This window comes from Diabrotica undecimpunctata, chromosome 4, assembly GCF_040954645.1.
Source record: "Diabrotica undecimpunctata isolate CICGRU chromosome 4, icDiaUnde3, whole genome shotgun sequence".
Classification (NCBI taxonomy): Eukaryota; Metazoa; Arthropoda; class Insecta; order Coleoptera; family Chrysomelidae; genus Diabrotica; species Diabrotica undecimpunctata.
The window spans coordinates 132,071,341-132,088,108 of NC_092806.1; the positions used below are offsets into that span (position 1 = coordinate 132,071,341).

Here is a 16,768-nt window from a genome sequence, read left to right on the forward strand (position 1 = left end):
CCGGAGTGATATCTCTGAAATATGGTAATGAAAAATATTTGTTTATAGGAGTATCAGAGACTGGGTTCCCACTTAAGACATCAGGATCAGCATTGTTAGTCGCGAAGGAAGGTGAAATATCTTCGTCATGGATAGTATTAAACAAAATCTTATTAACTAATGGTGTTGGATAAGCGTTTGAAATAAAAAGTTTCTGTAGGATTTGTAGGTTTTTTGTATGAAATGAAGGATCTGATAGTTTTGTTACTCTATTTTTCATCTGTTTGATTAAGTTGACTTTGGTAGAATTGTTATGGTATGAGTTGTAGTTAAGGTATCTACCAGAATGGGTCGGTTTTTGATACCAATCTATTTTGATGTTGTTGGTTTCCCTGATCATCCTTATGTCGAGAAAGGGGACGGACCAATTACCATCTTCCCTCTCTATAGTGAACTGGATGTAGGGGTCATAACCATTAAAAGTGTCTAATAGTTCATCTACCTTGTCATTGGGTATAGCCAAAATGATATCATCAACATATTTTTTAATAAATGGAATATTAAAGGATAGTAAAGGAATGACTGAGTCTAATACATAATCCATAACGTAAGTTGCAATGATAGGAGAAATCTTAGCTCCCATAGGGGTACCGAAAGTTTGTTGATAGAATTTATCATTAAATGAGAAGTAAGTGTTGTTAAAGAGAAATTCGACGAAGCTGATGAATCTGTCGTAAGACATGGAACAACAACCTCTAATACGGTCCCAGTTGATCTCTATTGATGTCAAACATATTCCTAGATGAACATTGCTGAATAGGGATACAACGTCAAGGCTAACGAGGACATAATTTGATGGAAGTATGTAGCCATTATATTTATTTACCATCTCAAAAGAATCTTTAATGTAATATTGACTTTCATAATTATATGCATTAGTAAGTATGTCTGTAACAAAAGCTGAGATATTTTCAGTGGGTGTTCCAATGGAAGCTACTATGGGACGAACCGATAGTGTTGGTTTGTGGATTTTTGGCAAAGCATAAAACTTTGCAATGTTCCCATTATATGTTGTTAGTTTTTTCTTTGTGTTACGGTCAATCTCATTGGAAGAGGCTAAGGATGCGATTAATGTATTGCATTTCCTTTGCAGAGAAGAAGTGGGATTGGATGTAAGTGAAACATAAGATCTATCATTATCTATAAGAGAAGAACACAGTTGTAAGTAGTGAGTTCTTTCTAAGATGACTGTAACATTACCTTTGTCTGCTTTTGTCACTAAGAGCTCAGGATTGTATTTAAGAAATTTTTTAGTTTTAGTATATAAGTTATGAAAAAAAGTATTAGAAGATTTAGAAGTATTCAAAATGTGATTAGTGATAATGTTGGTGGTTCTAGATCGGATTAAGTTTTGTTCTAATTCAGATGGCAATGAAGAAATTATGTATTCTAAGTCTGCTAAAAGTGTTTTTACTTGAAAATCTTTTCCTAACTTTGGTTCGATGCTAAATTTATTTCCTAATGCCAAGAAACCTAGAATATCATCAGGAATAGTTGTGGTAGATAAGTTTTTAATCCATTTTGGATCAGTTTTAAGAACAGATTTACAACAGGACTGATATAGTGAGTTAATTTTTTTGATATTGTCTGATTTAATTGAATAAAATATTTTATTATATCTAATAGATTGAATATGTGAAAATTGCATCCAATCATATTCCGAGGTTGATCTAATGATTTCGGTTTTTTGTTCAGTGATTGATTTTTCTAACTGTTTGAGAACTCTATGATTGGTTGCAATCTCAACATTTAAAAGTTTGCTATCTAACCTGATAATTTGTTGACATCCCTGCAATTGCCAGAAACCATTTCTGTGAATATAGTTTTGGACAGAGGAGGTGGCATGAACAATGTGTTTTGGTGTTATACCTTTAGAACGACATGACAATAAAAAAAGTCTCCGATTCCTTTCTTTTGCTAGTCTTACATTAGTTTTTTGGTAATCCTTGAGCAACCTCAACGCCTCAGCACCATAATTAACCCGTATGTTGTTATAGAACCCCATGTTCCTCTAAAAAGAAAAGAAATTTAATCTTTGCAGATTAGTTAAATAGTAAACTCTTAAATATTGGGGAAATCTGCAAGAAATACTCTAATGTGTATCAATTGTTTCGCCGAACGTTTTCGCCAAAGAGAATTAATTTGGCTTCTTCAGGGCTGAAAGAGAATAAATTATAATTAGCTACCATATATTATCTATTAAAACATTATTGATCTTACCGTAACTTAGAATTGTAGAGTTAGAATATGAAAAAACTGTGCTAGTAACATAGTGGTGTTTTTTGTTACTATGTGCAAAAAAAGTTTTTTTATAAGAATTGAAATGTATGGTAGCTTCGAACTTGACACGTAAAGGCTTACCCAAGGTTAATCGAAAACCCAATGCAACTACATTTAAAAGGAGGTAATTCTTTGAAATGTCGGCAATAACTAAATTTTTGATTTGAAATAGTTAAAAGTGAGGTTCTGTTTAAGCAGAACGCAAGCGCTGACAACTTCATTATAATTGGTATGAATCTTTATGTCGTTAAGGTTCATTGGTAAAAAACGAATGAATTTAAATCCCAGTAAAGGGAAATATTATTTTGATTTTCTTTATTTAATTATATTATATTGTTCATGTATTATTGAATCTTATTGAGACGTATCTAAGAAAAGCAAGGGAATGTTATATATTTTTTGTTAATGAAAATTAATTATAAAGGTATGTTAGTTGTTAATGGATATATCAGTCAAGTTAGTAATCTGTGATATAGTATTGTTCTTGGTATCTGATTTAAGTAACAGGTGGTATATATCGCTTAGATTCTTGATGTCACTCTTAACATTAATGGAGAAATCGTTAAGAAAAATATAAGACATTTCAATGAACTCTCTTTTAGATTTATTGTTCTCACGGTGGAGAATTGTGGTGTTGGTATAGTCCATGAGATGACCAGTGGAATGGACATGTTTGGCTAATGCACAACGGTCAGGGTGAAGTCGAGAATCACTTTTGTGTAGTGTAATACGTGATTTTAATAATTGAGATGTTTGACCGATGTAGGAATTGTTGCAAGAGAGACATGGAATGTTGTAGACAATATTACTAAGCCTATCTATGGGAGTCTTATCTTTTATCTTAGAATAAAGATTATTAATTGTTAGGGCTGATCTACAAGCTACATTAAGTTTAATGTTGTTATTATTATTGCCAAAGCTATTTTCAACACTTTTAAGAATCCTTGTTAACCCCGGAGTGATATCTCTGAAATATGGTAATGAAAAATATTTGTTTATAGGAGTATCAGAGACTGGGTTCCCACTTAAGACATCAGGATCAGCATTGTTAGTCGCGAAGGAAGGTGAAATATCTTCGTCATGGATAGTATTAAACAAAATCTTATTAACTAATGGTGTTGGATAAGCGTTTGAAATAAAAAGTTTCTGTAGGATTTGTAGGTTTTTTGTATGAAATGAAGGATCTGATAGTTTTGTTACTCTATTTTTCATCTGTTTGATTAAGTTGACTTTGGTAGAATTGTTATGGTATGAGTTGTAGTTAAGGTATCTACCAGAATGGGTCGGTTTTTGATACCAATCTATTTTGATGTTGTTGGTTTCCCTGATCATCCTTATGTCGAGAAAGGGGACGGACCAATTACCATCTTCCCTCTCTATAGTGAACTGGATGTAGGGGTCATAACCATTAAAAGTGTCTAATAGTTCATCTACCTTGTCATTGGGTATAGCCAAAATGATATCATCAACATATTTTTTAATAAATGGAATATTAAAGGATAGTAAAGGAATGACTGAGTCTAATACATAATCCATAACGTAAGTTGCAATGATAGGAGAAATCTTAGCTCCCATAGGGGTACCGAAAGTTTGTTGATAGAATTTATCATTAAATGAGAAGTAAGTGTTGTTAAAGAGAAATTCGACGATGCTGATGAATCTGTCGTAAGACATGGAACAACAACCTCTAATACGGTCCCAGTTGATCTCTATTGATGTCAAACATATTCCTAGATGAACATTGCTGAATAGGGATACAACGTCAAGGCTAACGAGGACATAATTTGATGGAAGTATGTAGCCATTATATTTATTTACCATCTCAAAAGAATCTTTAATGTAATATTGACTTTCATAATTATATGCATTAGTAAGTATGTCTGTAACAAAAGCTGAGATATTTTCAGTGGGTGTTCCAATGGAAGCTACTATGGGACGAACCGATAGTGTTGGTTTGTGGATTTTTGGCAAAGCATAAAACTTTGCAATGTTCCCATTATATGTTGTTAGTTTTTTCTTTGTGTTACGGTCAATCTCATTGGAAGAGGCTAAGGATGCGATTAATGTATTGCATTTCCTTTGCAGAGAAGAAGTGGGATTGGATGTAAGTGAAACATAAGATCTATCATTATCTATAAGAGAAGAACACAGTTGTAAGTAGTGAGTTCTTTCTAAGATGACTGTAACATTACCTTTGTCTGCTTTTGTCACTAAGAGCTCAGGATTGTATTTAAGAAATTTTTTAGTTTTAGTATATAAGTTATGAAAAAAAGTATTAGAAGATTTAGAAGTATTCAAAATGTGATTAGTGATAATGTTGGTGGTTCTAGATCGGATTAAGTTTTGTTCTAATTCAGATGGCAATGAAGAAATTATGTATTCTAAGTCTGCTAAAAGTGTTTTTACTTGAAAATCTTTTCCTAACTTTGGTTCGATGCTAAATTTATTTCCTAATGCCAAGAAACCTAGAATATCATCAGGAATAGTTGTGGTAGATAAGTTTTTAATCCATTTTGGATCAGTTTTAAGAACAGATTTACAACAGGACTGATATAGTGAGTTAATTTTTTTGATATTGTCTGATTTAATTGAATAAAATATTTTATTATATCTAATAGATTGAATATGTGAAAATTGCATCCAATCATATTCCGAGGTTGATCTAATGATTTCGGTTTTTTGTTCAGTGATTGATTTTTCTAACTGTTTGAGAACTCTATGATTGGTTGCAATCTCAACATTTAAAAGTTTGCTATCTAACCTGATAATTTGTTGACATCCCTGCAATTGCCAGAAACCATTTCTGTGAATATAGTTTTGGACAGAGGAGGTGGCATGAACAATGTGTTTTGGTGTTATACCTTTAGAACGACATGACAATAAAAAAAGTCTCCGATTCCTTTCTTTTGCTAGTCTTACATTAGTTTTTTGGTAATCCTTGAGCAACCTCAACGCCTCAGCACCATAATTAACCCGTATGTTGTTATAGAACCCCATGTTCCTCTAAAAAGAAAAGAAATTTAATCTTTGCAGATTAGTTAAATAGTAAACTCTTAAATATTGGGGAAATCTGCAAGAAATACTCTAATGTGTATCAATTGTTTCGCCGAACGTTTTCGCCAAAGAGAATTAATTTGGCTTCTTCAGGGCTGAAAGAGAATAAATTATAATTAGCTACCATATATTATCTATTAAAACATTATTGATCTTACCGTAACTTAGAATTGTAGAGTTAGAATATGAAAAAACTGTGCTAGTAACATAGTGGTGTTTTTTGTTACTATGTGCAAAAAAAGTTTTTTTATAAGAATTGAAATGTATGGTAGCTTCGAACTTGACACGTAAAGGCTTACCCAAGGTTAATCGAAAACCCAATGCAACTACATTTAAAAGGAGGTAATTCTTTGAAATGTCGGCAATAACTAAATTTTTGATTTGAAATAGTTAAAAGTGAGGTTCTGTTTAAGCAGAACGCAAGCGCTGACAACTTCATTATAATTGGTATGAATCTTTATGTCGTTAAGGTTCATTGGTAAAAAACGAATGAATTTAAATCCCAGTAAAGGGAAATATTATTTTGATTTTCTTTATTTAATTATATTATATTGTTCATGTATTATTGAATCTTATTGAGACGTATCTAAGAAAAGCAAGGGAATGTTATATATTTATATATTTATATTATATATTTTCTTAGATACGTCTCAATAAGATTCAATAATACATGAACAATATAATATAATTAAATAAAGAAAATCAAAATAATATTTCCCTTTACTGGGATTTAAATTCATTCGTTTTTTACCAATGAACCTTAACGACATAAAGATTCATACCAATTATAATGAAGTTGTCAGCGCTTGCGTTCTGCTTAAACAGAACCTCACTTTTAACTATTTCAAATCAAAAATTTAGTTATTGCCGACATTTCAAAGAATTACCTCCTTTTAAATGTAGTTGCATTGGGTTTTCGATTAACCTTGGGTAAGCCTTTACGTGTCAAGTTCGAAGCTACCATACATTTCAATTCTTATAAAAAAACTTTTTTTGCACATAGTAACAAAAAACACCACTATGTTACTAGCACAGTTTTTTCATATTCTAACTCTACAATTCTAAGTTACGGTAAGATCAATAATGTTTTAATAGATAATATATGGTAGCTAATTATAATTTATTCTCTTTCAGCCCTGAAGAAGCCAAATTAATTCTCTTTGGCGAAAACGTTCGGCGAAACAATTGATACACATTAGAGTATTTCTTGCAGATTTCCCCAATATTTAAGAGTTTACTATTTAACTAATCTGCAAAGATTAAATTTCTTTTCTTTTTAGAGGAACATGGGGTTCTATAACAACATACGGGTTAATTATGGTGCTGAGGCGTTGAGGTTGCTCAAGGATTACCAAAAAACTAATGTAAGACTAGCAAAAGAAAGGAATCGGAGACTTTTTTTATTGTCATGTCGTTCTAAAGGTATAACACCAAAACACATTGTTCATGCCACCTCCTCTGTCCAAAACTATATTCACAGAAATGGTTTCTGGCAATTGCAGGGATGTCAACAAATTATCAGGTTAGATAGCAAACTTTTAAATGTTGAGATTGCAACCAATCATAGAGTTCTCAAACAGTTAGAAAAATCAATCACTGAACAAAAAACCGAAATCATTAGATCAACCTCGGAATATGATTGGATGCAATTTTCACATATTCAATCTATTAGATATAATAAAATATTTTATTCAATTAAATCAGACAATATCAAAAAAATTAACTCACTATATCAGTCCTGTTGTAAATCTGTTCTTAAAACTGATCCAAAATGGATTAAAAACTTATCTACCACAACTATTCCTGATGATATTCTAGGTTTCTTGGCATTAGGAAATAAATTTAGCATCGAACCAAAGTTAGGAAAAGATTTTCAAGTAAAAACACTTTTAGCAGACTTAGAATACATAATTTCTTCATTGCCATCTGAATTAGAACAAAACTTAATCCGATCTAGAACCACCAACATTATCACTAATCACATTTTGAATACTTCTAAATCTTCTAATACTTTTTTTCATAACTTATATACTAAAACTAAAAAATTTCTTAAATACAATCCTGAGCTCTTAGTGACAAAAGCAGACAAAGGTAATGTTACAGTCATCTTAGAAAGAACTCACTACTTACAACTGTGTTCTTCTCTTATAGATAATGATAGATCTTATGTTTCACTTACATCCAATCCCACTTCTTCTCTGCAAAGGAAATGCAATACATTAATCGCATCCTTAGCCTCTTCCAATGAGATTGACCGTAACACAAAGAAAAAACTAACAACATATAATGGGAACATTGCAAAGTTTTATGCTTTGCCAAAAATCCACAAACCAACACTATCGGTTCGTCCCATAGTAGCTTCCATTGGAACACCCACTGAAAATATCTCAGCTTTTGTTACAGACATACTTACTAATGCATATAATTATGAAAGTCAATATTACATTAAAGATTCTTTTGAGATGGTAAATAAATATAATGGCTACATACTTCCATCAAATTATGTCCTCGTTAGCCTTGACGTTGTATCCCTATTCAGCAATGTTCATCTAGGAATATGTTTGACATCAATAGAGATCAACTGGGACCGTATTAGAGGTTGTTGTTCCATGTCTTACGACAGATTCATCAGCATCGTCGAATTTCTCTTTAACAACACTTACTTCTCATTTAATGATAAATTCTATCAACAAACTTTCGGTACCCCTATGGGAGCTAAGATTTCTCCTATCATTGCAACTTACGTTATGGATTATGTATTAGACTCAGTCATTCCTTTACTATCCTTTAATATTCCATTTATTAAAAAATATGTTGATGATATCATTTTGGCTATACCCAATGACAAGGTAGATGAACTATTAGACACTTTTAATGGTTATGACCCCTACATCCAGTTCACTATAGAGAGGGAAGATGGTAATTGGTCCGTCCCCTTTCTCGACATAAGGATGATCAGGGAAACCAACAACATCAAAATAGATTGGTATCAAAAACCGACCCATTCTGGTAGATACCTTAACTACAACTCATACCATAACAATTCTACCAAAGTCAACTTAATCAAACAGATGAAAAATAGAGTAACAAAACTATCAGATCCTTCATTTCATACAAAAAACCTACAAATCCTACAGAAACTTTTTATTTCAAACGCTTATCCAACACCATTAGTTAATAAGATTTTGTTTAATACTATCCATGACGAAGATATTTCACCTTCCTTCGCGACTAACAATGCTGATCCTGATGTCTTAAGTGGGAACCCAGTCTCTGATACTCCTATAAACAAATATTTTTCATTACCATATTTCAGAGATATCACTCCGGGGTTAACAAGGATTCTTAAAAGTGTTGAAAATAGCTTTGGCAATAATAATAACAACATTAAACTTAATGTAGCTTGTAGATCAGCCCTAACAATTAATAATCTTTATTCTAAGATAAAAGATAAGACTCCCATAGATAGGCTTAGTAATATTGTCTACAACATTCCATGTCTCTCTTGCAACAATTCCTACATCGGTCAAACATCTCAATTATTAAAATCACGTATTACACTACACAAAAGTGATTCTCGACTTCACCCTGACCGTTGTGCATTAGCCAAACATGTCCATTCCACTGGTCATCTCATGGACTATACCAACACCACAATTCTCCACCGTGAGAACAATAAATCTAAAAGAGAGTTCATTGAAATGTCTTATATTTTTCTTAACGATTTCTCCATTAATGTTAAGAGTGACATCAAGAATCTAAGCGATATATACCACCTGTTACTTAAATCAGATACCAAGAACAATACTATATCACAGATTACTAACTTGACTGATATATCCATTAACAACTAACATACCTTTATAATTAATTTTCATTAACAAAAAATATATAACATTCCCTTGCTTTTCTTAGATACGTCTCAATAAGATTCAATAATACATGAACAATATAATATAATTAAATAAAGAAAATCAAAATAATATTTCCCTTTACTGGGATTTAAATTCATTCGTTTTTTACCAATGAACCTTAACGACATAAAGATTCATACCAATTATAATGAAGTTGTCAGCGCTTGCGTTCTGCTTAAACAGAACCTCACTTTTAACTATTTCAAATCAAAAATTTAGTTATTGCCGACATTTCAAAGAATTACCTCCTTTTAAATGTAGTTGCATTGGGTTTTCGATTAACCTTGGGTAAGCCTTTACGTGTCAAGTTCGAAGCTACCATACATTTCAATTCTTATAAAAAAACTTTTTTTGCACATAGTAACAAAAAACACCACTATGTTACTAGCACAGTTTTTTCATATTCTAACTCTACAATTCTAAGTTACGGTAAGATCAATAATGTTTTAATAGATAATATATGGTAGCTAATTATAATTTATTCTCTTTCAGCCCTGAAGAAGCCAAATTAATTCTCTTTGGCGAAAACGTTCGGCGAAACAATTGATACACATTAGAGTATTTCTTGCAGATTTCCCCAATATTTAAGAGTTTACTATTTAACTAATCTGCAAAGATTAAATTTCTTTTCTTTTTAGAGGAACATGGGGTTCTATAACAACATACGGGTTAATTATGGTGCTGAGGCGTTGAGGTTGCTCAAGGATTACCAAAAAACTAATGTAAGACTAGCAAAAGAAAGGAATCGGAGACTTTTTTTATTGTCATGTCGTTCTAAAGGTATAACACCAAAACACATTGTTCATGCCACCTCCTCTGTCCAAAACTATATTCACAGAAATGGTTTCTGGCAATTGCAGGGATGTCAACAAATTATCAGGTTAGATAGCAAACTTTTAAATGTTGAGATTGCAACCAATCATAGAGTTCTCAAACAGTTAGAAAAATCAATCACTGAACAAAAAACCGAAATCATTAGATCAACCTCGGAATATGATTGGATGCAATTTTCACATATTCAATCTATTAGATATAATAAAATATTTTATTCAATTAAATCAGACAATATCAAAAAAATTAACTCACTATATCAGTCCTGTTGTAAATCTGTTCTTAAAACTGATCCAAAATGGATTAAAAACTTATCTACCACAACTATTCCTGATGATATTCTAGGTTTCTTGGCATTAGGAAATAAATTTAGCATCGAACCAAAGTTAGGAAAAGATTTTCAAGTAAAAACACTTTTAGCAGACTTAGAATACATAATTTCTTCATTGCCATCTGAATTAGAACAAAACTTAATCCGATCTAGAACCACCAACATTATCACTAATCACATTTTGAATACTTCTAAATCTTCTAATACTTTTTTTCATAACTTATATACTAAAACTAAAAAATTTCTTAAATACAATCCTGAGCTCTTAGTGACAAAAGCAGACAAAGGTAATGTTACAGTCATCTTAGAAAGAACTCACTACTTACAACTGTGTTCTTCTCTTATAGATAATGATAGATCTTATGTTTCACTTACATCCAATCCCACTTCTTCTCTGCAAAGGAAATGCAATACATTAATCGCATCCTTAGCCTCTTCCAATGAGATTGACCGTAACACAAAGAAAAAAACTAACAACATATAATGGGAACATTGCAAAGTTTTATGCTTTGCCAAAAATCCACAAACCAACACTATCGGTTCGTCCCATAGTAGCTTCCATTGGAACACCCACTGAAAATATCTCAGCTTTTGTTACAGACATACTTACTAATGCATATAATTATGAAAGTCAATATTACATTAAAGATTCTTTTGAGATGGTAAATAAATATAATGGCTACATACTTCCATCAAATTATGTCCTCGTTAGCCTTGACGTTGTATCCCTATTCAGCAATGTTCATCTAGGAATATGTTTGACATCAATAGAGATCAACTGGGACCGTATTAGAGGTTGTTGTTCCATGTCTTACGACAGATTCATCAGCATCGTCGAATTTCTCTTTAACAACACTTACTTCTCATTTAATGATAAATTCTATCAACAAACTTTCGGTACCCCTATGGGAGCTAAGATTTCTCCTATCATTGCAACTTACGTTATGGATTATGTATTAGACTCAGTCATTCCTTTACTATCCTTTAATATTCCATTTATTAAAAAATATGTTGATGATATCATTTTGGCTATACCCAATGACAAGGTAGATGAACTATTAGACACTTTTAATGGTTATGACCCCTACATCCAGTTCACTATAGAGAGGGAAGATGGTAATTGGTCCGTCCCCTTTCTCGACATAAGGATGATCAGGGAAACCAACAACATCAAAATAGATTGGTATCAAAAACCGACCCATTCTGGTAGATACCTTAACTACAACTCATACCATAACAATTCTACCAAAGTCAACTTAATCAAACAGATGAAAAATAGAGTAACAAAACTATCAGATCCTTCATTTCATACAAAAAACCTACAAATCCTACAGAAACTTTTTATTTCAAACGCTTATCCAACACCATTAGTTAATAAGATTTTGTTTAATACTATCCATGACGAAGATATTTCACCTTCCTTCGCGACTAACAATGCTGATCCTGATGTCTTAAGTGGGAACCCAGTCTCTGATACTCCTATAAACAAATATTTTTCATTACCATATTTCAGAGATATCACTCCGGGGTTAACAAGGATTCTTAAAAGTGTTGAAAATAGCTTTGGCAATAATAATAACAACATTAAACTTAATGTAGCTTGTAGATCAGCCCTAACAATTAATAATCTTTATTCTAAGATAAAAGATAAGACTCCCATAGATAGGCTTAGTAATATTGTCTACAACATTCCATGTCTCTCTTGCAACAATTCCTACATCGGTCAAACATCTCAATTATTAAAATCACGTATTACACTACACAAAAGTGATTCTCGACTTCACCCTGACCGTTGTGCATTAGCCAAACATGTCCATTCCACTGGTCATCTCATGGACTATACCAACACCACAATTCTCCACCGTGAGAACAATAAATCTAAAAGAGAGTTCATTGAAATGTCTTATATTTTTCTTAACGATTTCTCCATTAATGTTAAGAGTGACATCAAGAATCTAAGCGATATATACCACCTGTTACTTAAATCAGATACCAAGAACAATACTATATCACAGATTACTAACTTGACTGATATATCCATTAACAACTAACATACCTTTATAATTAATTTTCATTAACAAAAAATATATAACATTCCCTTGCTTTTCTTAGATACGTCTCAATAAGATTCAATAATACATGAACAATATAATATAATTAAATAAAGAAAATCAAAATAATATTTCCCTTTACTGGGATTTAAATTCATTCGTTTTTTACCAATGAACCTTAACGACATAAAGATTCATACCAATTATAATGAAGTTGTCAGCGCTTGCGTTCTGCTTAAACAGAACCTCACTTTTAACTATTTCAAATCAAAAATTTAGTTATTGCCGACATTTCAAAGAATTACCTCCTTTTAAATGTAGTTGCATTGGGTTTTCGATTAACCTTGGGTAAGCCTTTACGTGTCAAGTTCGAAGCTACCATACATTTCAATTCTTATAAAAAAACTTTTTTTGCACATAGTAACAAAAAACACCACTATGTTACTAGCACAGTTTTTTCATATTCTAACTCTACAATTCTAAGTTACGGTAAGATCAATAATGTTTTAATAGATAATATATGGTAGCTAATTATAATTTATTCTCTTTCAGCCCTGAAGAAGCCAAATTAATTCTCTTTGGCGAAAACGTTCGGCGAAACAATTGATACACATTAGAGTATTTCTTGCAGATTTCCCCAATATTTAAGAGTTTACTATATATATATATATATATATATATATATATATATATATATATATATATATATATTATATATATATATATATTATATATATATATATATATATATATATATATATATATATATATATATATATATATAGGTGTGTGTGTGTGTGTGTGTGTGTGTGTGTGTGTGTGTGTGTGTGTGTGAAATTTTCCGATTTAAAAATGTAAAAGTTTTAATTAGACAACAGAATGGAGTAGTTGAGATCCTAATCTCTACGCCACTGATTATAACCTTAAATAAATATTTGTAAAACAAATTATTACAGGAGCAAATTGCCAAATGAATGAGCATCACTAAAAGTCCCTCAATCCCCACTACTGGACTTTTATATCTGATGTCAGGACTCAGAAAATAAACGAGTTTTTATAGGAGGCATTTTCAAATGTAAAAACATGACAGCGTTCATTGTTGTTTCGAGCCAAAATAGCTTCTATTTCATAAACATATTAGGACGGTATTTGAGAGTTTAGTCGAGGCCTTCTGTCTTGTAATCGATAACCCAGACTAAGATGGGGGACTAAACGAGATTTGAGCACTTTATATAATGTGGTGGTTAGCTTTGCTCTGTGTTGTTATTCTGCTGGCATTACTTACTGTTCAGGAGAGAAGATGTCGATTTGTGCTGTTGGAGATATGAAGCAGAAAGTTTAATATGTCCCTCAAAGGACTAATTTGAAAATTACTGTCTTATATCAGGTGATTTATTTATTTTCTTATCGTAATCATTTCTAAAAATAAAGCTTTTTTATTATTTTAAGTTGTAATATTTACGACATTTTAAAGTCATATACTTAAATACTAACAAAAATGTTAAAATAAAATGTCAAATTTGACAGTATAAACGAAGCAGTAGGGTTAAATTATTATGTATTGTTACGATAACCAAAATTTACTTTACTAAATTTTTATCTATTTGGTTATAACAGAAAAGTTAAAAAAAAATAATATATTTTATAAATATATCTCTTACGATTATTCGTGCTTTATATCTTACTTCTGTTTTGCATTTAGATTCATAGAAACTAATTGGAAATAAAAACTAAAATATCCAAAAAAACACTTTATCAAGCTACAAAATTTGTTGACATAATTTTTGTAGCTTGATATAATTGATTTTACTGTTAAAAAAGTATGTTTTCGTGGTGGTTTGCAAGTGATACAATTTAGAAAACTGGTTGCCTTTATTGTATCATGGGTTTCCTTAATTATACCCGTAGTAACCTTTATAGAGGGATCAATGTACAGTAAAATAAATTTTAGTGTGAATACCATTAATCATGTTTTGACAACTTATTTTCCAATATCAGAAATTATTCAGTTTAAACGTACATAATATGTTTATTTACATTCAAAGCAAAAAAAGTTTGGGTTTCAGGTTGGACTCCTGCACAAAGTTCGGGTCTCCATGAACGGCATTTGGTGCATTGGATCATGTTAAAATTTTTTTCCTCGCAAATTGAACAGAACCACTCATAAACACACATCTGTATAACAACGTCAGAATGATTTGAGCTTGATGAGGCATTTAAATATTTAGAAGAACAGACTCTGTATCTGGACGATTTTCGTTTAACCTTCCCCAATTTAATTTTTATTTTTTTATCTGTGTCTGCGCTAACTGTAGCTGTTTAGCTAATTCTAATTCATTTTTATACGGAATTCCCGTCAAAATTATTGCCTTTTGTGCTATTCCCTTCTTGGATTTTGGATGAGGCTTTGGTATCTGGGAAATTGAATCAATTGATATTTTAAGTTTTGAACTTGCTTCACTATTTTTTTAAGTAGGCCTAGTGGGCGTAGTAGCCATAGCTATGGGACTATGTAGTTCAGGCCAGATTATTTCGTACTCTATATTAGGTCCTGTTGTAGAGCTAGCTGTAGTTTCACTGCCTTTATGGTCATTAAAATTTTCAGTTCAGCCGCACAAAAGTCATGATCTATAGGTCATACTCCACTAGTTCGGAAATCATTGACTGCAATTTTAATGCTTGCTGCTCTCCCATAAGCTTCAGAAATCAAGCCAGTTACGTAAAATTGTGTAACACATAATCCAGGGTTAACACGAAGCCACTTTTCAACGTAGTAGCCTTTGAAAGGCTTTAAGAATAATCTACCCAAAGGCTGCATGCGATGGGTCCTATACTTACTTACTTACTACATGGCGTTACAACCCTTCGCGAGTTTTAACCGACTCGACAACATACCTCCGCTGTTTTCTGTCTTGAGCAACCTCCATCCAATTCTCCACGCCCATAGTGCTTAGGTCTCCTGCCATATTATCTCGCCACCGGAGATGAGGGCGTCCGCGTGGTCTCCTTCCAGTTGGGACTTCTTCCCATACCAGTCTTACTGTTCATTCGTCAGAATGTCTTCTGAGGTATCCTGCCCATTGGAGTCTTCTGGACTATATTTCTTTTATGATGTTGGCGTCTGGTTAAAGTTCTACGAGCTCTTTGTTAGTTCTTATCCTATATTGTCTTGATGCTTCATCCAGCACAGGGCCAAAGATCTTCCTTAGGATTTTTTTCCCATACACTGGGAAAATAGTCGCTCTTCGTTTGCCTTTGTTATCGTCCACGTTTCGCTTTCATACATCACAACGGGTCGTATGATTGTTTTATAGACCTATATGTTCGTACGTTCGACCCTGAATCCTGTTGTTTATTTCTTGTGATCCGTTATTGTTTTCAGTTATTGTTGTTCGAAGATACTTGAATTCTCTAACGCGCTCAAAGTTAAAGTCATCGATGGTGATGTTCTGACCGATTCTGTCTCTGCTTTGGTTAATGCGGCTCATATACATATATTTCGTCTTGTTTTCGTTAATTTGGAGCCCCATCTTCTCTGCTTCCTTCTCGAACCTCACAAATGTCCCTAATCGTGTGCTTCCTATTAGATCGATATCGTCTGCAAATGTCAGTAATAAGTTTGGTCCTTCTCGATGAAATACTGTATTCGGTTTTTCGATTCTTGCACTTCTGATTATGTGTTCCAGAGCTAAGTTGAAGAGTTGTGGTTAAAGTGCATCTCCCTGTTTTAGGCCATTATTTATTTCAAATGTCTCCTAGTATTGTTGTATAATTCTCACCTTACATCGCAGCCGTTCCATACACATCCGTATCAACCTGACTAGTTTTTTTGGAAAGCCAAGTTGCTGCATCGCTGTCCACAGTCTGACCCAGCATACTTTATCAAATGGTTGTTTAAAATCTATAAACATCTGATGAAGCTCACGATCAACCTCCCAGCATTTTTCCATTATCTGTTTTATTGTGAATATCTGGTCGATGGTAGAGCGGCCCGGTCTAAATCCGCATTGATAATATCCAACGATTCCTTCTGTTCTTCTGTGTATGTTTTGGTTCTTTCTAGAAGGATGTTTGCAAGGATTTTGTAGGTGGTGTTAAGGAGTGTTATTCCCGGTAGTTAGTACATTGCTTTTTGCTTCCTTTTTTGTGTATTGGTATAATAACCCCTTCTTTCCATTTATCTGGCATTGGTTCTTCTCGCCAAATGTCTCGAATTAGCTTGTATATAGAACTGTAAAACGCTTCTCCTCCATGTTTTAAGCACTCTG

General features: G+C 32.4%; 2 protein-coding genes across 2 annotated transcripts in view; one reads left to right on the forward strand and one right to left on the reverse strand.

The window, feature by feature from the left end:
* The window catches only part of LOC140438954 (uncharacterized), a 72,062-nt gene extending 66,556 nt beyond the window's left edge, over window positions 1-5,506 (reverse strand). The window contains exons 1-2 of the mRNA XM_072528590.1: window positions 5,081-5,506; window positions 866-2,050 (exon numbers count right to left, since the gene is read on the reverse strand). Of these exons, the coding sequence (XP_072384691.1) occupies window positions 866-2,050; window positions 5,081-5,098 (1,203 nt within the window). The 5' untranslated portion in view covers window positions 5,099-5,506. The remainder of the gene's footprint in view (window positions 1-865; window positions 2,051-5,080) is intronic.
* A 981-nt stretch (window positions 5,507-6,487) lies between these two features.
* On the forward strand, window positions 6,488-10,979 carry LOC140438403 (uncharacterized). The gene is made up of 2 exons (XM_072528082.1): window positions 6,488-6,895; window positions 9,926-10,979. Exons 1-2 carry the CDS (start codon window positions 6,878-6,880, stop codon window positions 10,931-10,933), a joined length of 1,026 nt encoding a protein of 341 aa, XP_072384183.1. The 5' UTR covers window positions 6,488-6,877; the 3' UTR covers window positions 10,934-10,979.
* The last annotated feature ends 5,789 nt before the right edge of the window (window positions 10,980-16,768 follow it).